Source organism: Rattus norvegicus, chromosome 10 (assembly GCF_036323735.1).
Source record: "Rattus norvegicus strain BN/NHsdMcwi chromosome 10, GRCr8, whole genome shotgun sequence".
NCBI lineage: Eukaryota > Metazoa > Chordata > Mammalia > Rodentia > Muridae > Rattus > Rattus norvegicus.
This window is the reverse complement of record NC_086028.1, coordinates 72,418,548-72,445,018: the sequence shown is the minus strand read 5'-3', so window position 1 is coordinate 72,445,018 and position 26,471 is coordinate 72,418,548. Positions and strand designations below refer to the sequence as shown.

The following is a 26,471-nucleotide window of genomic DNA, read 5'->3' as shown; positions in this document are numbered from 1 at the left end:
GTATGCGCCACCACCGCCTGGTAGGAAATAAAAATTTTGAGGTGAAGAGTATATTAGATAGTTTTAATTTTCTCAGTTATGGAAATTACCTGAGCCATGTCAGCAGGGCACTTTCAACCATGCATTAGCATATGTACTATGGGATGTGTACATAGAACAAAAATTAATGTTCTGTTTTATACCTTGGGCTTTCGAGGAATTTTATTGAAGAATGTTCCCCTACCTTCAACTCACAGAGCCAATCAATCATATCCATACTACACCTTCTCATTATCATGAATTTTATTCATTTCCTTTGAAATCATTATCAGCCTTTTTTTTGTTTACACATAAAATGGTAAATATTACTACCATCAATGTAATCACTAATGTTGATTTCCTTAATCAGATTTAAACACCTTCAAGGAGGTGGTCTATCATTTATTTTAGTATCTCTAAATCCTAAACACAATGCAGATTTGTAAAATAGTAATGAGTTTGAGTTAAGAGTGCTGGCACACACCTTTAAACCTAGCATTTGAGAGGCAAAGCAGACAGATCTCTGTGAGTTCGAGGCCATCTTGGTCTACAGATTAAGTTCTAGGACAGCCAGGACTACCCAGAAAAACCCTGTCTTAAAACACACACCCCCACACACAAATAAATTTGGTTCTGTTGGGATAGAGGAATGGTTCACTGGCTGAGAACGCTGTCTACCCTTCCAAAGGACCCAGGTTCAACCCCCAGCACACAACCATTTATAATTCCACTGCCTGGGGATCTGACACCCTCTTCTAGATTCAAAGAGACATTCCACACATGGTACACAAAAATATATCGATGCAAAACACACACTGCACATGCACACACGTGCACACAAACACACACATACTTCACATTTAAAAAATGGTGCTTTATTGACAAACCTTTACTAAAGAAACATTTTAAAGGGTCACAAAATACTTTGGGGGATGGGGAAGCTAGTTAATACTTACAGTGCAGCAGCTATAAACCAAATATACAAGGTATGGTGGGTCCCTCTTTATAGTCTCAGCATTCAGGAAGCAGAGGCAGGTGGATCCCTCTCAGTTTGAGGTCAGCCTGATCTGCATAGCCAGAGCTACACTGTATGACATGACTCAAAAAAAAAAAAAAAAAAGTTAATAATAACAAAAACTCAATACACATAAAAAGAAATACAACTTACCCTAATACAGCTGAAACAACAGAGCTTGGAGCAGTGAGGACACAGTCGGGCATCCCGCAATTTCTCCATACAAATGAAGCATCGGAAAACCTCAGCAATGCTCTAAAACCAAAAGATAGGAGGTTCTCAGATTACACTGATATAAAAAGACTTCACTCCAGGCAGGCATGACGGTGCACAACTTAATTCCAGCATTCAGGAGGCAATGGCAGGCGATCTCCATCAGTCCGAGACTATGTAAGAGTCCCAGGCAAGCCAGAGCTACTCAGTGAGAACCTGTCTCAAGAAAAAGGGAAAAAGGAAAGGGGGAAGAAAACAATTCACCTAACATTTACACTTACCTGACCTGGTAATGCCTCAGTTTTAACTACACTCCCTATCAGAACTTGATTAGTCAGAACATCTGGAAAACATGCATGTCTTTTAATAAGCTTGATGATGAATCCAAGAAAAACATATGAACTAATAAAGTGCCTGAGTCAGTGAAGTATTTTGTTTGCCTTGAAAGTAAAAGAATCTAAGAACCCCAGAATCCAAGTACAATCCAGGACGGTGATGTGTGCCATCCCAGCTATGACAAGACAGGGGGCACACACAGCCCTGGAAGCTCACTGCCAACTAGCCTGGCTAATTAGTAAGGTTCCATGCCATTGAGACTCTGTCTCAAACAAAAGATGGAATGCAATCACCAATGAGTCTCCTCTGACCACACACACACACACACACACACACACACACACACACACACACGCCTACACCCTGATACACATTAAAAAACAAAAAAGGAAACCATGAAATACAAACAGAAACTTTATGTAGAAATATTCTTACTGGGGAGTACTTATAATAAAAGTAAGAATGTGACTACAGCCCTTACAGACAAATACTAAGTAAACTATGCCAATACACGTATAGCATAGAGAAATACTTTATGGTACAGAAAACTGTGTGTGTGTGTGAGTCAGTGAAGAAAGACTGCAAGACTAAATACACGACAACTTCTTACTTCTACAATTCCCACAATGGAGATGAACTGGTTTTGTAATTAAGGGAGAGAATTTGTTTTTAAGAGATAGTTTCACTATGTAGCTCTGGCTGGCCTGAAACAACCTATGGTCACCATTTTGGCCTAGAAATCAGAGATCTGCCTGCTTCTGCTAAGATATACTGAACCTGGCAAGGTGGCTCAGTGTCTTAGTCCGGGTTTCTATCCCTGCACAAACATCATGACCAAGAAGCAGGTTGGGGAGGAAAGGGTTTATTCAGCTTACACTTCCACATTGCTGTTCATCACCAAAGGAAGTCAGGACTGGAACTCACCCAGGTCAGGAAGCAGGAGCTGATGCAGACGCCATGGAGGGATGTTACTTACTGGCTTGCTTCCACTGCCTTGCTAAGCTTGCTTTCTTATAGAACACAAGACCACCAGCCCAGGGAACGGCACCACCCACAGTGGACTGGGTCCTCCCACCTTGACCACTAGTTGAGAAAATGCCTTACAGCTGGGTCTTATGAAGGCATTTCCTCAACTGAGGCTCCTTTTCTGTGATAACTCCAGTTTGTGTCAAGGTGACAAACAAAACCAGCCAGTACACTCACTCCTGCCACCAAACCTAAAGATCTGACTTCCATCCCAGGAACCCCATAGTAGTAGGAAAATCAACTCCAAGTTGTCCTGACCTCCACATAGGTACATCAATTCATGCATACACTAAATATTTGTAAAGATATTTAGATTAGTGACAAGCTAATTCAGAATCCAAATTTCTTTTTTTTTTTTTTATTTTCTTTTTTCCGGAGCTGGGGACCGAACCCAGGGCCTTGCGCTTGCTAGGCAAGCGCTCTACCACTGAGCTAAATCCCCAACCCCCAGAATCCAAATTTCTGTCCTGACATAATCAACTGATTGTGTGAGCCTGAGAGTCTGCATCCACTATAAAGTGAGCGTCCCTTCTGACATCAAGTGAAGAATTAAAAAAAAAAAATGTAAACAGGGAAGTTTACCAACATTTATTTTTACTCCATTCCAGGAAAGTAAGAACCTCCTAAAATCAAGAAAAGTTTACAAAACCTTCATACAACTTTCACAATAGCAATAAAGTAAAAAATTGCTCATGATTCTAATCATGATTGCAACGCCAGGACCTGAGAGATCCGGACTCTAACTGGCTCAGGAAAGACAATAAAACCATTGGGGTGAATTAGATTAATCTCAAGCTCAGTGCTCAGTAAGTTAACCCTTACTTTTAAAAAGCAAAATCATGTAGTATTTTAGAGCCTGAACGGTTCACATTTTAATTATTACTACATCGCATAATTGTATGCTCCCACCCCAAAGCAATCGTTTTGATGCTTCTAGCCTTTATGGAAATGCCCTAACCATGAAGTCATCTTACAAGAATCAATGCTGAAAACTAGTCGTTAAGACAGTGGAGTGTGAGAAAGGTGTATGTGTCCTACAAAATGAACCGCTGAGGGTGAAAAATGTTTAATCATGCAGAGCAAGCGGTGGCGAGAAAGCAGGGCAAGTCGTTCGGATGAATTTGCAATTTTGCTCTGGAAAGGCTCAGCCTGCAAACACGGACGAGAGCAGGTGCCAAGGCATCGCTGAAACCCCGCAGCACCTGACTGCGGCAGCACCGGGCACCCTGAGGGCAGCAGAACAGCCGGGCCAGCCTCCCTCTCCGCGACCCGCAGAAGCTGCCTCCCACAGGGAGGACAAGAGCATGGAGTCCCAAAGAGAAAAGCCCAGCCACCACCCTCCATAAAGCCCCTCACCTCCACACTCTGCTCATCCATTGCCTCCGGCTCTCGGCGGGGCCCTCGGCGACCCTCGGAGTCCGTGTCTGCTGTCAGGCGCCGGCCCGAGGTCGCCAGGTCAGCTGCGCTCACCTCAGCAGGCTCCCACGACAGTGCCACCTCCGCGCCCCATCCCGTCAGGTTTCCCACCGGCTACCCACCATTTCGCCATTTTTATCCGCGCGCCAGCCCTGGGGCGGAGAGGGAAGGACTAGCGGTAGCCGCAGCGCCTTCCTCCCGCCTCAGTAGCCGGCCAGCGTCCGCGTGGGAGCCCAGGCCCACGTGACGCCGGCGCGCGCGTGTGAAAACCGCCGCGGGGCTAGTCCAGGGCGGAACAGGCGCAGCAGAGAATTCGCAAACACCAACGGTAACCAGGGCAGCTAGAGGCGCGGCAGCAGGGCGGGCGCAGTGCGCACGCGCACTCGTCGTTGTGAGAGAGGCGGGACGGGTGGAGAGGCGGGCGCCGGTTTCCCGCGGTGCACGCAGCACACGAGACTTGGATAGGGGGTGCAGCGGGGAGGCGTGTCTGCCGTCGGCGTGCCCCCTCTCGCCCCGCAGATTTTACCGCCAACGATGTTGAAGGCTCCTTGTGTCTGTGTTGGAAGCCATGCTCCCAAGTATTAGGAAGGAACGGGGAGTCTTATTTGTGTTCCCAGTTGTTTGTAGCTCACCTAAGGAAACCCTGGAGCCTTGGACCCTTGGTTAGGGCGTTTGCTTTCCGCCTCTGGGAGGAAGCGCAGACTTTAAGCTTTCTTTCTTTTCTTTTCTTTTTTTAAGACTCAGTCCCCCTACATAGTAAATGCAGTTCAAAAGCTCCAATTGAAATGGACCGGCGGTTTCTGTAGTTCACGATGGACTGGATATGTTGTAGTCTAGTCTTCAAGCTTTGGTGAGACAACTGGACCCACATCCCACTAACTATCCCTTTCTTGCTGCTTGAGTTGTTTCTGCTCTGGGGGCTAACATAAAAAGACTACCGTCTGTATTCTGCCTTCATAGACTATCGCCTCTAATTTCCTGCCTGAAGAGACCAGTAAGGTTGCAGAAATTGAGAGTATGTGAGAGAAGAAGCGTTGGTCAAATACTTAAATCTTAATTCTTCTCTAAAGCTTATAAAGTTATTTATGAACCCCAATCCAGAGAAATTTCTAGTGATTAGCAACAGTTTTTTCTAATTACTTGAACTACAGACAAGATTTATGGAGGTAGGACTGATGGCCCAGAGGTTAACACTTGCTACCCTTGGGGAGGATCACTGTCTAACCCTGCCTTTGAACTACAGCCTATACTCCAACTCCAGGGTAACAGAGATGTTCTGCCCAACTAAAACACCCACACGTATGAACATAACCTAAAATAATCTACACACATATCATTTAAGTAAGGTAAGCAGAAATAAAAATGCTTTCACAAGCTGGGCATGGTAGTGCACACAGCCTTAGTCCCAGCACTTGTGGGACAGAGGCAGGTGAATCTGAGTCCGAGGCCAGTCTGGTCTACAGAGCGAGTTCCAGGACAACCAGGGCTACACCTTAACACCCTATTTTGAAAAACCAAAAAGCCAAAGAGAAAAGGCTTTCAAATCATTTATGGTCTTCAAACTAGAAGCAGGTTAATAATTGCAGGATAATTTTACTAACAGGTCCTCAATTGTGCCTTTTTGTTGCTGTTGTTCTCCTGTGGCCTGCACTGACCTGGAACTTGCTATGAAGCATATGCCGGCCTTGAACTCCCTCCTTAACCTCAGTGCTTGTATATGACAAAGGTATGCCACTACATTCTGTTTACAGTTTAAAATTGCTTATTTCATTGTGTAATTTTTATCTCAAAAAATTTGTGCGGGGCTAGGTGTGCGGGTGCATGTCTTTAGCTTTTAAGCACAGTCTTTAATCAAAGATAGCAGAAACCATCTCCAGAACAGCCTGGTCTACTTAGTGAGTTCAAAGGTAGCCAGGGCTAAGTAGCCAGACTCAAACCCCAATCAAACGTTTGTGGGAAATAGTATGGCTCTTGGAATTCTCAACAATATGGAGAAACCTTTGTCCTTTAGTAAAACATAACACTAGCCAATACATATTAAAAATAGATTATGGTATATTTGCCTAACAATCAAAAATGTTTAGGAAACTAGTCATTAGACTAGTTCATAATAGTAAAAAATTAAATTTACAATTAATTAGGGGTACTTGATAAAAAAAATAGTCATATTGTGGTTAAATTGGTAGTTGGCCAAGTTAAAGCCATTTGCCTGGGTGAAGGAGTCCACTAGCACTTGAGAGCTTGAGGCAAAGATTGAGAATTTGAATAAAACCAATCAGGCCATAGCCCAAGACCATGTCTATCAAAAACTGGGGTAGCACTTAGGGGCTGACTTTGCTCTACCTTTCTCCACAAGACACACACCCCCCACCAAATGCTATTACCAAATCAAGGTATATTCATACAGTAGTTAGAAGTGTTAAAAGACTGTTAAATGTATGATGTTATGAAAGAATATGACAAAACTAAATACAACAGTATAATGTATGATTACTGACCTGTTTTATTTTTCTAAAGAAAAATTCTATGTGAAAATGTATAGAAATGAATAAAGAAACTGAATGCAGGCTATTCTGGATAATACACATTATGCCTGCTTTTATATATCTTAAATATTATTACTTAAAACATAGAAACACGGGGTTGGGGATTTAGCTCAGTGGTAGAGCGCTTGCCTAGAAAGCGCAAGGCCCTGGGTTCGGTCCCCAGCTCCGAAAAAAAAAAAAACAAAAAAACATAGAAACACTACAGCAACAGAAAATAGCATCTAGATGAGAATAAGTCTAAATTAAAGTAATAAGAATGAAAATCATATATCATAAAGGTTAGATACTATGACCATTTTGGGTTTTATAAATAAGTGGATGCAAACACATTAAAAAAAGGTATCAGGGGGCTGGGGATTTAGCTCAGTGGTAGAGCGCTTACCTAGCAAGCGCAAGGCCCTGGGTTCGGTCCCCAGCTCCGAAAAGAAGAACCAAAAAAAAAAAAAAAAAGTATCAGTTCCAGCTAACAGAAGCCACTACCAAAATTACAAAATGAACAAGAAGTCTGAATATGTTCAATTTAAACGTTCAGATAGAGAATTTTACTGGCAATATTTGAGAGTCTAGAATCTTAAGTACTGGAAAACAAACGTTAAAGGGAGAAAAAGCGCATTTCTGGATTTAGTTTGAAAGCAAGTGTTGCTGTGTAGCCTATGCTCACCTGAAACTCCATGATTATAGCATCTTCTTGACTCTCTCAACTTATTAACATAACCATACCTCAAACACAGGTGCAAGTGAGGAAACTCTTGTATTCCAGGCCATCATGAACCATACACTGGGACGTGCTCTTAAAACAGTAATCTATCAAGCTCAGCATGGGTGCATAGCATCTAATCCCAGAGCTCAGGAGGTAGAGGCAGGCAGAGTTCTGTGCTTATAACAAATCCCAGCACTTAGAAGCCTGAAGTGAGATGATCTCCAGTTCCAGGCCCACATGGCCTACAGTGAAACCCTGTCTCAGAAAAACAAGAGAGGGCTGAAAAGATGGCTCAGCACCTGCTGCTCTTCCAGAGGACCCAGGTGCAATGCACAGCACCAAGAAAATAGTTCACAGCTGTCTATACCTCCATTTCCAGGGGATCTGACACCCTTTTCTGGCCTCCGTGGGCACAAAGCATGAACATCAGGCACAGACAGATATGCAGGCAAAATACCCATGTGCATAAAATAAAATAGTTAAAGAGAAAACAAAACCAGCTTTGTTTCCAGCACCCACAGCAGAAGCAAGTGATCTCTGAGTTCTAGGCCAGCCTGATCTACATAGATCCAGACCAACCAGGACTACATAGTAAAGTCCTATCTCAAAAGGGAAACAAATAGATGGGTACAGTTTCTCTTCCCTGTAATCACAACACTAAAGGACTGAGGCAGGCAGGTCACCAAGGCACCTAGACAAGCCTGGATCAGGGTAGGACTCTTTCAATGAATAAATAAGTAGGTAGGTAGATAGGTAGGTAGATGGATGGATGGATGGATGGATGGATGGATGGATGGATGGATGGATGGATATAGGGACATAACTCAGTGGTGGACTGCATTCTAAGCATGCATGTCACCCTAGGTTCAAGCCCAGAACCACAAAAATAGTGAAACAATTTACACACACACCTGGATAGTAGCAGATAAGTCAGCGATTTCAGCTTATCTTTTCTATACAATGAACAACCACAAAACCAGACTGAAAAATAGCATATTATTGCAATACCAGAAAGTCCTAAACATTATTTGAAGACAAGCTCATGATGTTTATTAGTAGCAATGGGAAGAAGGAAAAAAATTAAAGTTTTCACAAAACAGCCCATTAATTATATTTATTAGATTTTGGGAAATACTGGACATCATATATACACAAGTAAGTGTGTTATTTAGAAAAATACAGGGTTGGGATGAGGCTCAGCTGTGCTGTGCTAGCCTACCATGAGCGAAGCTCTAGTTAGAGCCCTAGTACTGCATAAACCAGACATGCTTACGAACACTGGGAATCCCAGCACTCGGGAGGTATCAGAGTGAAATACTATCCTTATTGACACCAAATCTGAGGCCAGCCTGAGATATATAAGACCTTGTGTCAGACAGGCAGACAGACAGACAGAGCCCGGTGTGATGGCAAAGGCTGGCATTTCTAAGATTCAGTGCTAGTCTGGTCTACATAGAGGGCTCCAGGGCCAGCCAGAGCTACATGGTGAGACCTTGTCTCAAAAGAGCAAACAAACAACACCTGAATATTATACAAGTACTTTGCACATTCACATACTGAATGAAATGTACATAAATAATTCTTTTACAAAAGCCAAAAACATCTAAAATTGCAACAACTATACAAAAAGAAAACAGAAAATAAAGATAGCACTAAGGGATTTCATTGCCTGCAATGACAAAATTAACTCTGGCTATCAGTTTTTACATCTCTTTATTCCCGTCCCACCGTTTTGGTTTTCAGTCTTATGTCTTCCCTTCCTACAATTTCCTCTTGCATGAAATGCATCATGATCCTGTCGGTCAAGGAAAATCTCAGTCTTCCTCATCAGCCCCCAACCTCTAGACACCTCGCTGGATCTCTTTGGAGCTGATCTTTTCGCCATCAAAGTTCCTTTGTAAAATTCCGTTCTCTACGTCTGGCACGTGAGACTTCAGTCGCTCTGTCACAGCTTTCTCCTCTTCTGTCAGCAGAGTTAGCTGAAAACAAATTACAAAATGTTTATTTCAAAACATTCAAAGGTTGCAAAAGGAGTTAAATTTTGCTTTGTTGCACGAATTTTTTCATAATCTTACACTACATGTTTAGTCGTGACATTTGAAAAGCAGGGGGAACAACAGCTTCCTGGCTATTCATATACATACCACGGTTGAGCTTTCAAAGAACTAGCAATTAGGCTGCACAAACAAGATGAAGAAATCAAACAAAGAACTACCATTTAACAGAACAAAATGAATGCTTGAATACCATATGGGAAAAGAGATTTGGACCAAAATGTAGAAATTTTCCCCAGAGAAATAAGTGTGTGCTGAATTTTGAAGACCCCATCTCAAAAAACAATTTAAAACACAAATAAGCCAGGCCAGTGGTGGTGCACACCTCTAATGTCAGCACTTGGGAGGCAGAGGCAGGCTGTTCTCTGGAGGCCAGCCTGATCTACAGAGTGAGTTCTAGAACAGCCATGGCTACACAGAGAAACCCTGTCTCCAGAAGGGGTGGGAGAAAGGACTGATACGTAATAGGAATGGATGATTGATTAGGAAACAGTCAGAAATAACTATCTGCATAAAGCAGGTCGGAGCAAGAGCCAAAACAAAAGGAAATAAAATTAACAAAATTAAAGGATTTTCACAGAACATGAAAAAGTTAGCCAAGAAAAGGGTTATATGGGAAAATAACACAAGCTACAGCTCAAACCTCTGAAATAGTTACAAACTGACCTAATTCTATAGGTCCTCTCTAGAGACATGACCAGATCTGGAACAGTGCAGAACTATAGATTCAGCATCTCCAGGGTAGCTCAGGCCAGCTGAACTTCCCACGAAGCTGGAAGCAATCTATGTCTGCACTGTCTGATCATGAGATGAGAAACTGAATTCGCAGGCTTATGGAATTACATTTAAATTTATATAACCATGGGTGGCTATTGGATAGCCCAGTTGTCCAAAACCTCAGAACCCCCATGATTCTCCCACGCAGCTGGTTGAGCCCAACATGTTCATATGTATAAAATTTTAAGCTCATACTCTCAACCCAGAGAATTGCAGAATTCTGCTTCAAACGAAGGGAGTGATGTAAATGTGGCAAAACATGTTCTCAAAAAGCCCATTATTCCTAAGATTGCTAGACAAAAATTCTCAGACCACTAATTTAACAAGTTCTCAAAGGTTTTTTCATAAACTAAAACCAAATTAATCAGTCTGAAGTTTGAAGCAATTGTTTTGATTTTGATTTTTGTCTGGGTATGGTGGCATAGACCTTTAATCCCAGGACTTGGGAGGCAGAGGAAGAGGGATCTCTGTGAGTTCAAGAGCAATCTGGTTTACATAGCAAGCTCTAGGAGAGCTGTAACTACACAGAGACACTGTCTCAAAAACAAATTTTTTTTTAATTTATATATATGGTAACAATCTGCGTGAATGTATACTATGTGAACAAGTGCCTAGGAAGCCAGAAGACAGCCACAAACCCCTGAAGACTAGAGTTATGAGCAACTATAAGCTGCTGTGTGGGTGCTGGGAGTCAATCTTGAGACCTCTACAAGAACAGCAAGTGTTCCTAACTGCTGAGCCATCTCTCCAATCCCTGTAGTAATTTTTCTTAACTTTTTTTTTGAAGCATCTTTCAATAAAATACGATACATTTTTTAAAGCCTTTCTAATTGCCAGTGATTATATTTTTGTTCTAAAGTTTTGGGTATTTTTTATCTGTTTTGAGACAGAGTCTACATCAATCCCACCTTATCCTTCCAACACTGCATTCACAGGCAGGATCGCCATACCCAGTGCTTTGGTACAAATCTCTCTCTGTAATAATCTTTGATAACTGAGCATGTTAAGCTTCCACATCTTAGACATTTCTATGTATTCCTCCCCCCACTTCCTCCTCTGTTCATGGCTCCCTATTTATTAAGATTACCAATTTAAATGTCCTTTTGAATATTGTTAATTCAAAGACACTGTGTTATCTTTCCTAATGAAAAGTCACTGTCACTGGTAAAGATTATAGCAGTTTTATTTTCTATTGTACATAATGTACCATTTTCCTTAATCACACAAAGATGCTCACAAAACAATGGAAAAGTCTTTTAGGTTATTTTAGAACATTTCATAAATCTTTGATTAAATGTAGCATGACTTTATTCTCAACATTTGTCCCTATTACTGAAAAAAGACTTTTAAAATCCCATTACAAATTCTATCCTGCATGCACTCTTTTCCCCATCACATTTTTTATAAAAGACATTAATTTGTTATTTTTAATTAATTATGTGTATGGTGCGTGGTGGCACATGCTTTTAATCCAAACTTCAAGAGGCACAGGCTGACTGATCTGTAGGAGTTACGGGTCAATCTGGTTTATAAAACAAGTCTCAGGACAGCCAGAGCTACATAGTCAGACCCTGTCTCAAATAAACAGAAAAACATAAAGTTGTTAATTATGTGTATATAAGTCTGTGGATGTGTACATGTGAGTGCCACACCCAAGCAGGACAAAGGAAGCAGAGCCCTTGCAACTGTAGTTAGTGCAGGTTGTTGGTGCAGGTCATGAACTGCCTACCATGGGTCCTGGGTCCTTTGGGAGAGTAGTGTGCCCTCTTATTGCTCTTAACTGCTCAGCTACCTATCCAGACCCTCTACTTACCCCACTTTTAAAGTGATGGGTACAAAAGCCACAATATTCCAACATGGCTGTCACAAATTTTAAAATATAGCTTCTTTTTTCTACGCTTATAACCTGCCTTCCCATCATTTCTCCTTAGCACAATCTGTTCCAAAAATGAATGTTCCCATAGCTTCTTTCATCTGGCATCATTATTTCTCACTTCAGACATTTCTGATGATTTAAACGTTTTCACAAGGAACTGGGGATAGAATATTTGCCTAGTATGCACAGGACCCTGACTTTGATCTCCAACAAGGCAAAGAAAAAAAAAAATAAGAGGAGAGAAAAAAGAGGAGAAACTGTGTGGGAAAGGGAGGGGAAGAGACAGAGGAAATCTGTTATCATAAGAACACTACTTTTCTATACCAATTTGTAGTCTCTGTGAGAAGTAATAGTACTATTTAGTATATCCAGCAATTCATACTAAGCATTCAGAATATATTTTTTCTCTTTGTTCACGCACCCCAATTTTTCTACACTTTAAAGCTTTTATGAATGTGTAGATTCGTTGCTATGGACATGTAGAGGCACATGGTTTCCAAGATGTTTCCCAAATTGTGCTCCTGGTATCAAGTTTTGATCGTACATAATGAAAAAACTGTGACTTGCGTGGTCATAACAAGTTAAACTGTGGATGTGGCTTAGTTGGGAGACACTTGCTTAAAACACTTCAAGCCCTGGATTCAATCCCTCTCCAAAGGTAGAGGTAGAAGGTCAGGCTGCAGAGATGGCTCAGGGTCTAAAAGCACTTGTTTTTCTTGCAGAGGACCCAAGTTTGGTCCCCAGCACCCACATTATGACTCCAGGAAATCAAATGCCCTCTTTTGATCTCTGCAAGCACCTGGCACACACTTGATACCCATACATGCAAGCTACACCCACACACAAAAATACATCTTAAATTTTTGTTTTGGAGAAGCCAACTTAGCAGCTCTTTGCTACCTTGTGGGTTCTTCTTTTTCCCACCCCTTATCCTCCACCCTATCCCACCCCACTCCTCACCCCTGTCATTTTAACCCCTATCTCTAGATAGGAGAGAAAGGATAGAGGAGAGAGAGATATAAAGATTCCTAAATCTTTTTTCTTCTTGTTTCTTCTATGAACAAGACTACTCACAAACCACAAGGACGCCCTCCCCGCAATGACCACCAACCATGTCTCTGGGGTGGGGGTGGGAGAGCTAGCATTTACATACCCTCTGACATACCCAGGGTCCAAATGCCACACAATCACAGAAACTATCTACAGCTGGCAAAACAACGCCTCTGCCAGAGCATGTGGCAAATCCTAGTCAGTCAGCTGCTGCACTCAGCCCAAAGCAGACCCATACCCCACACCTGGGCTTAAAACGAAAGCACACTCTCATAACAGTAGTGCTTTTTAAAAAACAAAAATTCCAGAACTGTCACTTCAGCCAGTTCTAATCAACGCCATAAATAAAATGAAGGTCTTTATCCAGAATCTAGTTTGTTCTTTGATGCCTTTTACAGTCTCTGCTGTCTGAACCCCAACTTTTCTTTGACACTACATAAAAATGTTACTAATCAGTCAGTTCTCAGTTCAAACTATTAGTGCCAACTCAGTAGCTTATGTTTTTTTACAATCTATTTAAAGGGGGCTAGAGAGATGGCTCAGCGGTTAGGAGCACTGACTGCTCTCCCAGAGGTTATGAGTTCAATTCCCAGCAACCACATGGTGGCTCACAACCATCTGTAATGAGATCCAATGCCCTCTTCTGGTGTGTCTGAAGACAGCTACAGTGTACTCATAACATACAAGAATAAACAAATTAAAAAAAAAAGTCTTTACACATCACTGACCTAAGTTCACAAGTATAAGGATTCTTTTTTACCCCCCTTTGAGCGGTGGGGGTGGGGTGGGGAGTGGTTTGGTTTCTCAAGACAGGGTTTCTCTGCATAGCCCTGGAACTCACCATATACAGCAGACTAGCCTAGAACTTTTGTGGCGAGGACTTCATTGATGGCTGCTGCTGCTTGGTTTGAGGATGTGTTTTGTTTTTCTTTTACGACAGTATCTAGGCTGACCTTAAACTTGAAATGCAGTCAGGGCTGGTCTTGAAATCATAACATTCATACCTCCACTTTCCGAGTGCTGGGGTTGTTGATATTCACCACTCTGCCTGACTTTGCATCAAACACTTACTAGTTCCATATAAACCAGATGGCCCACTGTGGTTCAGGAATAGCACATTCCTGTAATTCCAGCATGCAGGGGCTGAGGCAGGAGGACTGCATTGAGTCCAAGACACTACATACAATGAAGCCCTGTCTCCAAAAACAAAAGAGTGGCTTCTTTTTAAAAATATTAGTAAGTTGGGCTGGAGAGATGGCTCAGTGGTTAAGAGCACTGACTGCTCTTCCAGAGGTCCTGAGTTCAATTCCAGCAACCACATGGTGGCTCACAACCATCTTTAATGGGATCCGATGCCCTCTTCTGGTGTGTCTGAAGACAACTACAGTGTTCTTATATATAATAAATAAATCTTTAAAAAAATATATTTAAAAAAATATTAGTAAGTTTAAGTTTTCTCTTCTGGCATTGTTAACAAAACCCAAGACACAAAGTACACCTTTCATTAACCATGCTAAATCTACATAATTTTTTTTCTCATTTTACTGAAAAGGAAAGCATTAAAGTTTTGGGGAATCAAGAAACTTCTATTTCTATCAGTAGTTTAAACTGACTACTAAACTTAAATCCCAGCATTGTGGGAAGTGGAGTAAGATGAGTGAATGGGATCCCAAGTGAATGTGTGGTGTGGTGTTGACATGACCTGGTCACGTCAGGACCAGATTCCTCAGGCCGTGGGAATGACAAAGCCTTCTTCTAGTCCAAGTGCGGATGTTGACAGTATGTGCAGAAAATGGTTTTCCCTCCCTGGATATTTATGGCCTAAAAACTGTTCCACTAAAGAGAAGGCTCCTCCCCATCAGCTAAACCTGTCTCCTAATTCCAGCTGTCTACATAAACTCTGCCTCCAAGTTTATCTATGTGTAATAACGCTGCCTCCTTGTCAGCTCTATGCAATAAGCTGACTCCCCTCAATTCTTTATAATAAAAGACTCAGAGATGGCTCCGTGGTTAAGAGCACTGACTGCTCTCCCAGAGGTCCTGAGTTCAAATCCCAGCAACCACATGGTGGCTCTCACAATTATCTGTAATGAGACCTGATGCCCTCTTGTGGTGTGTCTGAAAACAGCTACAGTGTTCTTATATATAATAAATAAATAAATAAATCTTAAAAAATAAAAGAAAGAATCCAGAGTACCAAATCCCAGGATCTGTCTTTTCTTCATTCCCTCACCACCCCAGTCAGGTCCAAGAGCCTGGAAGCAGCTCAACCTACTAGGGTTTTATTTTTTAAAACAATATTCACAACTAAAACTTTACAAATCCAATCAGCAATGGCGGCACTCACTATGGAGGCAGAAGCAGGTGGATCTCTAGGCATTCAAGGCCAGCCTGGTCTACAGAGTGAATTCCATCCAGGACATCCAGGGCTACACAGAGAAATCCTGTCTTGGGGGTAGCAGTAGGGAAGTGGGGAACAACTTCACAATTCCAATCTGTAAACTAAAAACATTACCTCCAGGTTTGTTTGCTTCTGTAGTTCTTGTAGCATGGTCATTGTCTTGTTCAAAATAGCACAAATGCAGCTCTTGGTCTCTTTTTGCTCAACAGAAACTGTCTTAAAGCGTGCACATAAAGCTTGATATCGAGACTTTATTGCTGATAATTCTTTTAAAATTGCAACTGCATTTTTCTATATAAAAAAAAGGTTAATATATCTTAAATGATGTTGTGGAAGTGTTAAGCTTATTTTTAAAGTAATATTTACAATACCTTCTACCACATATTTATTTCATCACTATGCAACCGTAGCTGGCCTAAAACTTTACATAAGCCAGACTGACCTTAGAGCCATCCGCTTCTACCTCCTCTGCGCTGCGATTGAAGCTGTGCACCACCATGCCCAGCTAGAAAGGACCTACCTTTGTTTGTACCCAAACACAGAGGTACAGACACACACACAAAACCATAAATACTTAAAAATTTTAAAGGCAATTATGGCAGTGATATAATATGAATTGTGTGTTTGTGTGCGACCTTGCGAAGTGGAGGTCACAGAATGACTCTCAAGGGTAAATTCTCTCCTTCCACTGTGGGTTTAAGGATCTGGACTGAGGTTGTCGGTCCAGCTTGGAAAGCCCATGATCTGAATAAATATGACCTTAGAGTAGTAAAGCTCATGAGGGTTGGAACTGGGTAGGAGAGATGATGGAGAGGTGCTCTTTAATGAATACAGTGTGTTAAGTTTGCAAAGATGAAAGCCTGCTGAGATAGCCAAGCAGTGAGTGGTGATGTACACCTTTGATCACAGCACTTAGCCAGGACAGCCAGAGCTACGCAGACAAGTCCGATCTTGAAAAGAACAGAAAAAGGAAAGACAACCCACTGAGATAAATGGTGAAGATACATGTTTAACAAATGTACCACAGCACCAGAACAGTATATTTCAAAGATGTACATGGCCAAGCACCATGGCAGATTCCTACAATCCCAGCAAATGGGAGGCTTGAATATCTGAGTTCCAGACTGGGTCCTGGGTACACAGCAAGGTTGAGGCCAGCTTGACTCCGTCATTTTAAGGCCAACCTATCCTAGGTACTGAGTCTGTTTCAGAGTTACAAAAAGAGTAATTTTTAATGGCAACTATTTTTGAACATTCTGATGGCTCCCAAAAATATCAAGTATGAGTTGCTTGTCTGGCCAGTAAGCAACTCCCCATAGTAGCTCTGCCCATAGAGAGGAAATATGTGCACACAGACTTCCACATGAATGTTCATTCACTGTAGCCTAAAGGTAGAACCAGCCTGATATCTACTGCACTGATGAATGGATAAACAAAAAATATAGTTCTACAATGGATAACTTCTAACCACAGAAAAAAATTAGTACTGGTCATGCTACACCATGGAATAAAGTTGAAAACATGCTAAGTGAGAGGTAAGAGAAACTTACTTCCACCCTGCTGTTTGTGAAATGCTTACAGTGACACACCTGTGGGACTAGAAAGTACATTAATAGGTGAAAATGAGAAATGTGGTTTCTTCCTCAGGCGATAAAAATGTTCCAAGAGTAGGGTAATCTAAATAGTGAAACTAAGATTTAAAGGCGGGGGCTGGTGGCATGGCTCAGTGAAAGTGCTTACCCTGCAGACTTATGTCTACCTTCAATCGGCAGAATCCAGTGAGCTGACTCCTAGCCTGAGTTAGGGATTGTCCTCTAACCTCCTTATGTAGGCCAGGGACTGCATCCACACTTGCATACACCTCACACATAATAGTAATAAGTTTTTTTTTAAAAATTTCTGTGGGAACAGCTATAGGTCTGTGAGTGACTATATTAAAGTCTACTGAATTGTATACCTTACTGGGTTGGTTTGTTCAAAGTTCAGGCTAGTTTTATACTTGCAAAACCAAAGTTTTGTTTGGAATTCTGTTTAGTTTTTACTTTTTGACAGTCTCACTATGTAGACTTGACTACCCCAGACAAAGGTAAATAGGCTAGCCAAAAATTTATAGCAATGTATGGAATTTTTTTAATTCAAATATATTATTTCCTGTCTATTGTCAAGTATACTGTCAACAGACAATGCATGGAGGTTGTTCCCTCTTTCCCATGGACATGTATACTTAAAAGGCATGAATTTATGGTCTATTAAAAGAACTCTGATGTGGTGGGCATGCACCTGTGATTCTAGGTATTTAGGGAGCTGACACAAGGGGATCTCAGTTAAGCCCAGAAATGGAGATTAGCCTAAGCAACGCAGTGAGACTCTTCCTCAAAATTAAAGTTAGTACTTTCTAAATACTTTCTAAATAATGTGGCCTTAATACTGTTCGAGTTGGCTTTCTATAGCTGTAATAAAACACTGACCAAAACAATCTCTGGGAGGAAAAGTTTACACAACATACTCAGCCCAATCACAGTTTACCAGGGCAGGAACTGAACCAGAAATCTAGAGGTAGGAATAGAAGCAGAGGCTGTGGAGGAGTGCTGCTTCCTGGCTAGCTTCTCATCACTCGTTCAGCCTGCTTCCTTATACAACCCAGGACCACCTGTACAAGGATGGCTCTCCCTACAGTGGGCCGGGCCACTACCTATCAATCATTAAAAAAAAAAAAAAAATGCTTACACAGACTTGCTTACAGGTGAGTCTGATAAAGGCAATCTTTTCAATTGATGTTCTCCCTCAGATGACCCTGGTCTATGTCAAATTGAAAGAAAAAAATAATAACTAGGGTTGGGGATTTAGCTCAGTGGTAGAGTGCTTGCCTAGTAAGCGCAAGGCCCTGGGTTCGGTCCCCAGCTCTGAAAAATAAAACAACAAAAAACTACATAACTTTATGCAAAAATTACTGTTCATATCTATACTATAATTAAGCCAACTAAACAGCATATCATCTTTGCCAAAGAATAGCATGACTACTAAGCCTTCTCCCCTCAAACTAAGAACCAGTATTCTAGGAATAGAAATGTTCAGGCTTCTTCCTGGCTTGTACCTTTGAGTTCATCATCTGTTTTTAAAAATTAGCACATATTTTATTATCAGTATAATCACTTCAGTATACCATGAGCAATCTTCCATCAAAGCAAGATGTTGTGACTGTACAAACCTAGTGTTCAAAAGCTTAATACTTAGTAATTGTCAGAATATACTACAATTAGAAATATTACCAGAAAATATTTGGACAAAGTTACCAAGCATAATGGTGCACACTTTTAATGCCAGCACCTGTAAGGCAGAAGCAGGCAGCTATCTGAGGTTGAAGCCAGGCTGGTCTACATAGTGACACAGTCTACATAGTGAGTTCCAGGACACCACCCAGGGCTGCTTAGTGAGTGAAATCTTGTGTTGAAAACAAAACAAAGAACAAAATAAAACAAAATGATTTACTTATTTCCCGATTACCTCTCCTGCTGAGTGTGGGTGATTAATCTTGACTTCATATTCCAGCCTATACTGAAGGTAATCCAAATCAGAATCAGCTTTCTGGAACTAAAAAACCATACACATATATTATTTAGTAAACAAAAATAAATTAACATATTCATTCTTTTCATGTTTGAATATTATACTAATATATGATAAACACTCATTCTAAACTTACATAGAAAGTATATAACAGCACTTGGGAGGCAGAGGCAGAAGGATCTCTATAAGTTCAAGATACAGAGCAAGTTCCAGAACAGCCAAAGCTACAAAATAAAACTGTCTCCAAAACCAAAACAAAAGCATATATAAGCCAGGCAGTGGCTCACCCCTTTGACTCCAGCACTCGGGAGGCAGAGTTGGAGAACTCTCTGTGAGTTTGAGGCTAAGAGTTCCAGGACAGCCAGAGCTACAGGGAAAACCCATCCCCTGAGAGAAAGAATATGAACACAAAGGTTTATAAAGTAAACAATACCCATAAGGTTTTAATAAACCTTAAAACTAGGTCTGTGTGGGATGGCAACGTGACTCAGCAGGTGAAGGTGCCTGCAATCAAGCTTGATGACCTGAGTTCAATCCCCAAGATCCACATGGTAAAAGGACGTAAGCTTTCTTCTGTAGTTCTGGGACAGGATTTAATGTAAACCAGGTATACCTAGGGCAGGCTACTGCAGAAAATAAGCTTGAAATCCTAATCATTCAGTTTACCCCTCTAAAGTGAGTAGCTGGGATTAGAGGCCTGTGTACCTCCACTATCAGGCAGCGCGAGGATCTGGTACCAGGGCTTCTTCTATACCTCCCCAAGCCACATCCATCCAAGAACCTACCTGGTGAACAAAGAACTCATTCACGTTATACTTTAGACCTTAACATGCACCAGAACATGTGCACCACATGTGCATTAGCTGTTTTATATAGGGCTATGTTAAATCTTGTTAAGATTTCATTTGAGAGCTGGAGAGATCCAGTGGTTAAGAGAACTCTTACTCTTGCAGAGAATCTAGGTTTGTTCCATTCTCAGCATCCACATGACTGCTCAAAACCAACTATATAACTCAAGCTTCAGAAGATCCAGTACCCTCTTCTGGCTTCCAAATCTCCTGTACATGTGAAGGATATAGATTCAAGCAAGCACATACATACATACATACATTCATACACACACATAAAAAATATTAAATTTACAAAAAAAACTTTTAAATTTGTGTGTGTGTGTGTGTGTGTGTGTGTCTATGTTTGCTTGCCACATGTGTAAAAAATCCCAGAGGCCACAAGAAAGTGTAGGATCCTCTCAAGTTGGAATTGTAAACAATTGTAAGCTGCCTAACCTAGGTGCTGAGAAGCAAACTCCAGTCCTCTGAAGAACAAAAAGCACCTTAACCACAGAGCCATCACTCCAGTCCCCAAACCACAAATCTCCAAGAAAAAAAAAAGATTAATGACCACAGATTGAGAAAAAATATGTGTGCATTGAATGTGTGGTTTATGTGCACACACATATGTATAGGTACCGTGTACTATACATGGACAAGGAGACATTAAGACATTAAAGAAGGGGGGAGGATGGGGAGGGGAACACCCATAAGGAAGGGGAGGGGGGAGGGGGATGTTTGCCCGGAAACCGGGAAAGGGAATAACACTCGAAATGTATATAAGAAATACTCAAGTTAATAAAAAAAAAAAAAAAAAAAGACATTAAAGAAGATATATCAGTTGCAAATAAACATAAAATAGTCAATATTCAATATCACTAAGAGGACTATGGAAAAGATTTATCAAATTTTTATGTGTGTGTGTGTGTGTGTGTGTGTGTGCGCGCGCGCGTGTGTATTTTCAACACCATGTCTCTCTGTGTAGCTCTGGGCTCCTGGAACTCATTCTGGTCTTGAACCAGGAGATTCTCCATCCCCTGCCTCCCATGTGATAGGATCGAAGGCTGTGCCACCATCTTGTTGATTTTAGCAACTCCTCCTGATAGTCCCATTTCTCAGTATTTACACAAAAGAAATAAGAAATTATGTCCACACAAAGATGTTCAATGCTTCCAACAACTTTATTCATAACAGGCAAAGCCTGGAAACAACCCAAGGAACAATGTCAGATTTTATAAAATGGAATATACTCAGCAATAAAAATGAATCAATTATCAATGCATACAATAACATGAAAAAAGCAGTTAAAGTACAAGAATGGGAACATAAACGAACAAATAATGTTTAGCCCATTAACTACTGTTTGAGAGGAGATAGTAGAAAGACACAAAGATACTTTTGAAATGAAATATAATGAAAATGTTTTATATCATAGTAGTAGAGTTCGTTACATTATATATACATTTAACAAATCATAGTGTATACTTAAATTTTTAGTTTTACTTACATAAAATGTACATCAAATTTATTACCAAAAACTGATGGTTGTTGTATGGACAAAACAGTGTGTGACACACTGTTGACCAACTACAACTTCCACAACAAGATTTTTTTTTTTTTAATTCTATCTTTATTTTCTTTTGAGGGGGAAGTTGCAAGGGCAGAAGGCCGATAAAGGAAAATGAGTGGAATTGGGGTGTTGGGGTGTATGATGTGAAATTCACAACCAATAAAAGGGTTTTTTTTTTTTTTTGGCTCTTTTTTTTTTTTCCTTTTCTTTTTTTCGGAGCTGGGGTCCGAACCCAGGGCCTTGTGCTTGCTAGGCAAGCGCTCTACCACTGAGCTAAATCCCCAACCCCTAAAAGGGTTTTTTTTAAAGTAATGATTTATATTTTAAGTTTACAATAACCAAGCATTTCTAAGTTTTAAGGATTTTATTATTCTGTGTATGTATCAGTGTGTCTTTGTAATTGTGTGCCTGCAGAGACCAGAAGACAGCACTGAACCACCGGTACAAGCTAGCGGTACAAGTGGCTATGAGCTACTAGAGATGTATGTGCTGGGAAGGGAACCCAGGCCCTCTGTAGCGTTCTTAACTGCTGAACCATCTCTCTAGTCCCTTTCCTAAGTGTTAAATGTAAACATGTCATATATAATACTAAAGTGAACACTAAGACTTAAAGCATTACCACAGCAAATAGGCATGAGACTATTTATCACTTACCAACTCAGGCAAGACCTAACAGTTGCCAGAACCTACTCAAGTCTATTACAAAAACAAGCAAATTACAAAGTACTATTCATTTAGACAAGCCATGACATCACAAAATACAGAAATGAATTTCCAGTGCAATACAGAAATGATTAATGTTAAGATTTTTTTTCAAATGTTGACTTTTTAAAAAATATACAGTAACAAAATTACATAGTAACTGAAAGTTATAGAAAACTTTTCACAAATCCTGAAGATGTAAGACAAGAACCAAGACAGGTGCGTAGCCTGCTCCCGGATGCTTTGACAATACTATTGCACTGCTAGCTGTACAGTACAGTAGTGCAATAAAGTCAGAGCAGTCGTCAGCAGTAGCCAGCAGGAAAGAAAGGGAGGGTTCAGTGTGCAAAGACCTTAAAGTTGGGTTGCCATTTTGGTCAGAAGACATCCAAACCTAAAAACATTTATACCAAAGTTTACTCTTTGAAAGGCAAAGGACCAAAGTGATAATTGTTTTTGGATGACTAACCTGTAAATAGCAGCATTCAGACATAAGCACGCACAGATGTAAAGGATTTTGTAATATGTCCTCAGCCTTTAGTAACTAACATGGGCATCAGTAATACTTTACAATCGAGATTAACAAAATCAGCTGTGATTACTGAGGCAAATATGTGAAAAACTATTTATGTTCTTGCTGAAATGTAATGTTGGTTAACTCCTCTTCCAAAGCAATTGGGTTGCCTACCATAGAAAGCAAGTCCTTTGAGTAATTACTTCAAAGAACAAAGGAAAAGGATTCATGGGTTAAGAACATTTGTTCTTGTAGAGGTCCTGGGTTCGATTCCTAGCACCCACGTGGCAGTTCAAAATCATCCACAGAGTTCCACAGGATCCAATGCCCTCTTCTGACTTCCTCGGGCACGAGGCATAAATGTGGTGCATAGACAAAACACTCATATTCATAAATCTCAAAAGAAAAAAAGAAAAAAATGAATCTCTCAAATCTATATACCCAATTTATCTCTATAGAACCTAATACATGTGCACGAATGCAGAGAGATAGACAGACAGACAGACAGACAGACAGACACACACACACACACACACACACACACACACACACACCACACACAGCACTTAAATCTTATGCTTTGGGGCTAGAAAGATGGCCCAGAGGTTAAAAGCACTGACTGCTCTTCCAGAGGTCCTGAGTCCAATTCCCAGTAATGACATGGTGGCTCACAACCATCTGTAATGAGATCTCTACCCTCTTCTGCTGTGTCTGAAGAGACAGTGTACTCATATACATAAAGTAAATAAATCTTAACCCAAGAGTCTATTGAGGACTATTATAACATGGGAAGAGATTATCAGGGAACCAGTATATTCTAAAGAGAATGTTGGCCCAACCTAACCTAATGCTAGATAAGAGGATGTTTAATATTTCACTCTTAAAATATCCTATGTAGTAAAGAAAGGCATTCCCTTCAAACTTAGAACTATCAAGAAAACAATGAGAGGGATAACATGTTTCTTTAAAAGTCAGAAGTGAACCAAGAAACAGAATCCAAGGATCCTATTACACTGCCTTTGTGAACAATCCCAAGTGGGATTACAAAAGGAGGGCAGGAGATAAATACCACTCAATCAGTGAGTGAAGGGAAAATGTTAGCAAACAAAGGTTACCCTACAATGTGCTTACTCCACCATTAGTAATCCTGACTGATGAAAAAATTCCCATTATTTTCATTGACCTTCCTTTAAATGGTCCAGTTCAGCTACAAAGCAGATCAAATCTACTGAAAAATGGGGTACTTATCCTCAAATCCTGGGCTACAAAACCCAAATTTGGGATTATTTAACTCTGCTAACCAAGCATTGGGTTTTAAAGACAAATGTTTAAAAAGCAAATTTAATTTTCTGAATAAAATGTTAACACGGAAAAAATTTCAAATAATTAATATTAGGCTTTTTTACCAAATGAGGATAACTACTGCCTTTACAAAGTTAAATAATATGCACTCCTATTATATATGCAAGGGCTCCTTAGCAAATCTTTTAAGTATTGTAAAGACCTAGGAATAAAGGAAGATTGCATAAGAAATCATTTATCTTTGACATACAAAGTAACTTTTTCCACAGATACTTTTTTATAAAAAGGATCATGGCAAGTGTAAAGATAAAATGTCTGCTGTTGCCTGGTCAATTAAAAAGCAGTTAATATTGAAAATCATGATAAAAATAATTTGTTTTTCAAGCCCTTGATTATGGAAAAAACTTCAATAACTAGAAGAATATAAATGCTACCACGAATTTACTTCAGGAAATGTCACAAAAGGAAAAGCCATTTTCCTTTCATCCTCTGCAAAAAGAAATTTTAAAGCTACCCCATAATTTATACAATATTTAAACATGTTCAACAACTTTATAACTTCCTAAAACTTTATCTTTCCAAAGATGTTTAATATTGTTTTAAGATGATTTGCTCAATATTTTTTAAAAGTCTGAGTATTGCTTGTACTGGAAAGGCTAGATAAAGTACAGAAATTGATCAACCAACTAATTCTGGTAAAATTCTGTTAAAAACAAAATAGCCTCTAACAAACAAAAATATCTCTAGCTATTCCAGTGGAAGGAATTCATAATATGGGAGAGGCACAGGCATGCCGGTTTATTGATAGACTCTAACCACACTATTTAACACTTTATATGTATCTATTTTTAATATGGCAATAACTCTCTCTCTCTCTCTCTCTCTCTCACACACACACACACACACACACACACACACACACAAGAAAATTAAATCAAATATTCGTTTTTAAAGATTTGGAAAGCTGCAGAAAATACTTCTCCCTTCCCATCCCTACACTCCCTCCACAAAGAAAGTTTTGAAATACAATGATAAACGCGACGGGAAATCTTTCTAATAAAATGTGTTTGAAACACCTGAATTCATTAATGCAAGAGAAAAGAAACTGAGGCCTCACACCTTCTGGGGTGAGAATGGGGGCGAGATGGTACTAGCTATCTTCCAGGATTTCCCAAAACTCTCAAGGCTGAAGTTACAAACTCAATATTTTCCTTGGCGAGAGTGGCTCAGACAACGGATACCTAAGCAGAGGGGAAAGACAGATTGAAGATGAAGAAATGTTTTACTTTTTAATATTAATCTTGATATTTTTAAAGGGGGTGGTGGTCCAGTGATCAATCTGAAAGAAAAGTGATTATGCAAAAGAAGCCTGAAGACAGAACAAGAAAACTAAGAAAAAAGGCGCGGCGATCTACCGAGCAAGGAAGGGAGGGCGGGAATAAAGAGAACACTGATGGAGAACCACAAGGCCCCTCCGCTGGGTGCCCAGCGCACGCCAGCCTCGCCCGCAGCCGCCGAGGTCCTTCGTCCCGGGCTCTCCTTGCACAGAGGAATGGAAGTGGGCATCTGGAAAGCAGACGGCCGGACCTGGCGAAACGCCACTCGCGCTCCGGGAAGGAGCTCCAGGCTCGGTCCCCCTCGGCGGCTCTTCTTCGCCACCTCCGGGCCGCACAGAGCCGGGTCTGCGGGACCGCGGGCAAGTTTCTCGGGCAAGTCTAGCGTCCTGTTTCAGACTGCCCCAGCTCGCCTACGAGTAGGTGCACAGTGGACCTGAATTTCTCCGCGCCCCTAGACTTCTGCCCCACCTCATCCTCCATCCCCCTTTTCGGGAAACATAAACCGATCCCATCTCCTCCTCGAAGCTTTTAAAGACCGCACCAGCCACGCTTGGGGAAGGAAGGTGGAAATACACAAGGCAGTATCTGTGCCTGGCGCGGCAGGAGCCGATGGAGGTGAAAGCCAGGACCAGGGAATTACAAAGGCCCCACACCCTCAACATCTCCCGCCATTTCCCTCACCAGTTCCCCGGATGTAACCCCTTCCCCCGCGGCGGTTAAGAGACCAAGGCGGCGGTAGCTCCCATCCGTACAGAAGGAAGGGAATCAATTCGGGTTCCAGCCTCCAACCCTGTTTCAGGCGACTCCAAATTGCGCCTCACCTTCTAGGCCTTCGGTGGAGAACACTAATTACCCAGTAGGTTTCCTTCACTTTCCACTCACCATCAGTTCCAGCTTATCGACCTCCGCCTCCATATTGAATAGTTGACATTCCACAGACCGCGGAGGCGCTTAAGCTGCAAGCAGTGCTAGCACTGAGGGCCTCTATTGGACAGCTGTCACTCAACGTCTCGCGCTCATTGGCTAGTCAGTTCCGTCGGCGCCCGCCCATTGGCGCCTGGGTAACGCCCCTCCTTATGAAACGCACTTTCCTGTTGGACAAAGACACAAAACGCCGCAGGAGGATTGGCTGCTGAATATGTGGTTTTTTCCATTGGCTGCCTTGTGTTCCTTACTTTCAAGTTCATACTTGGAAAAGAGTTTGTGATTGGTGCACTCAGA

At 41.1% G+C, this 26,471-nt stretch overlaps 3 protein-coding genes and 1 non-coding gene across 22 annotated transcripts in view; 1 reads left to right on the top strand and 3 right to left on the bottom strand.

Annotated features, from left to right (window-relative positions):
* Trim37 (tripartite motif-containing 37) overlaps nucleotides 1-4,347 on the bottom strand; it is a 132,160-nt gene extending 127,813 nt beyond the window's left edge. For 14 of the 16 annotated variants that reach the window (XR_594795.4, XR_010055210.1, XR_010055209.1 and 11 more), the window contains exons 1-2: nucleotides 3,965-4,099; nucleotides 1,187-1,288 (exon numbers count right to left, since the gene is read on the bottom strand). Coding sequence is in view for 12 of the 16 variants with exons in the window: in XM_006247104.5 (XP_006247166.1) it covers nucleotides 1,187-1,288; nucleotides 3,965-3,985 (123 nt within the window). In the remaining 4 variants the exon portion in view is untranslated. Of the gene's footprint in view, nucleotides 1-1,186; nucleotides 1,289-3,964 lie in introns of all 16 variants that reach the window. The other 2 variants (NM_001108288.2, XM_039086378.1) reach the window with 2 other exon arrangements.
* A 28-nt stretch (nucleotides 4,348-4,375) lies between these two features.
* Prr11 (proline rich 11) overlaps nucleotides 4,376-26,471 on the top strand; it is a 44,517-nt gene continuing 22,421 nt past the window's right edge. The window contains exons 1-3 of one of the 2 annotated variants that reach the window (XM_039086373.2): nucleotides 4,387-4,602; nucleotides 4,763-4,874; nucleotides 5,628-5,750. The gene's annotated coding sequence lies outside the window, so the exon portion shown is untranslated. Of the gene's footprint in view, nucleotides 4,875-5,627; nucleotides 5,751-26,471 lie in introns of both variants that reach the window. The other variant, XM_063269395.1, reaches the window with a different exon arrangement.
* Ska2 (spindle and kinetochore associated complex subunit 2) lies at nucleotides 8,298-26,312 on the bottom strand. Of its 3 annotated transcripts, NM_001009624.1 has the most exons (4): nucleotides 26,133-26,177; nucleotides 18,933-19,019; nucleotides 15,543-15,719; nucleotides 8,370-9,249 (listed from the first exon to the last, which is right to left on the bottom strand). In NM_001009624.1, exons 1-4 carry the CDS (start codon nucleotides 26,163-26,165, stop codon nucleotides 9,112-9,114), a joined length of 435 nt encoding a protein of 144 aa, NP_001009624.1. In that variant the 5' UTR covers nucleotides 26,166-26,177; the 3' UTR covers nucleotides 8,370-9,111. The 3 variants fall into 3 exon arrangements, 2 of the variants coding, with proteins under 2 accessions (XP_038941490.1, NP_001009624.1); XM_039085562.2 differs by lacking the exon at nucleotides 15,543-15,719 and having other exon boundaries at nucleotides 8,298-9,249; nucleotides 26,133-26,278; XR_010055156.1 differs by lacking the exons at nucleotides 8,370-9,249; nucleotides 15,543-15,719 and adding an exon at nucleotides 25,033-25,660 and having other exon boundaries at nucleotides 26,133-26,312.
* Nucleotides 22,321-22,420, bottom strand: Mir301a (microRNA 301a). The gene has a single exon (NR_031770.1). It is a non-coding gene; the product is annotated as a microRNA 301a (primary transcript).

What these genes read in the sequence shown, in the direction of transcription:
- Ska2 (NM_001009624.1), bottom strand. Translation starts at nt 26,165, where the DNA reads ATGGAGGCGGAGGTCGATAAGCTGGAACTGATG. An exon ending in TCGATAAGCTGGAACTGATG is followed by an intron (nt 19,020 to 26,132) that starts GTGAGTGGAAAG and finishes ATGGTTTTTTAG; the next exon opens with TTCCAGAAAGCTGATTCTGA. An exon ending in AGAAGCAAACAAACCTGGAG is followed by an intron (nt 9,250 to 15,542) that starts GTAATGTTTTTA and finishes ATTTGTTTTCAG; the next exon opens with CTAACTCTGCTGACAGAAGA.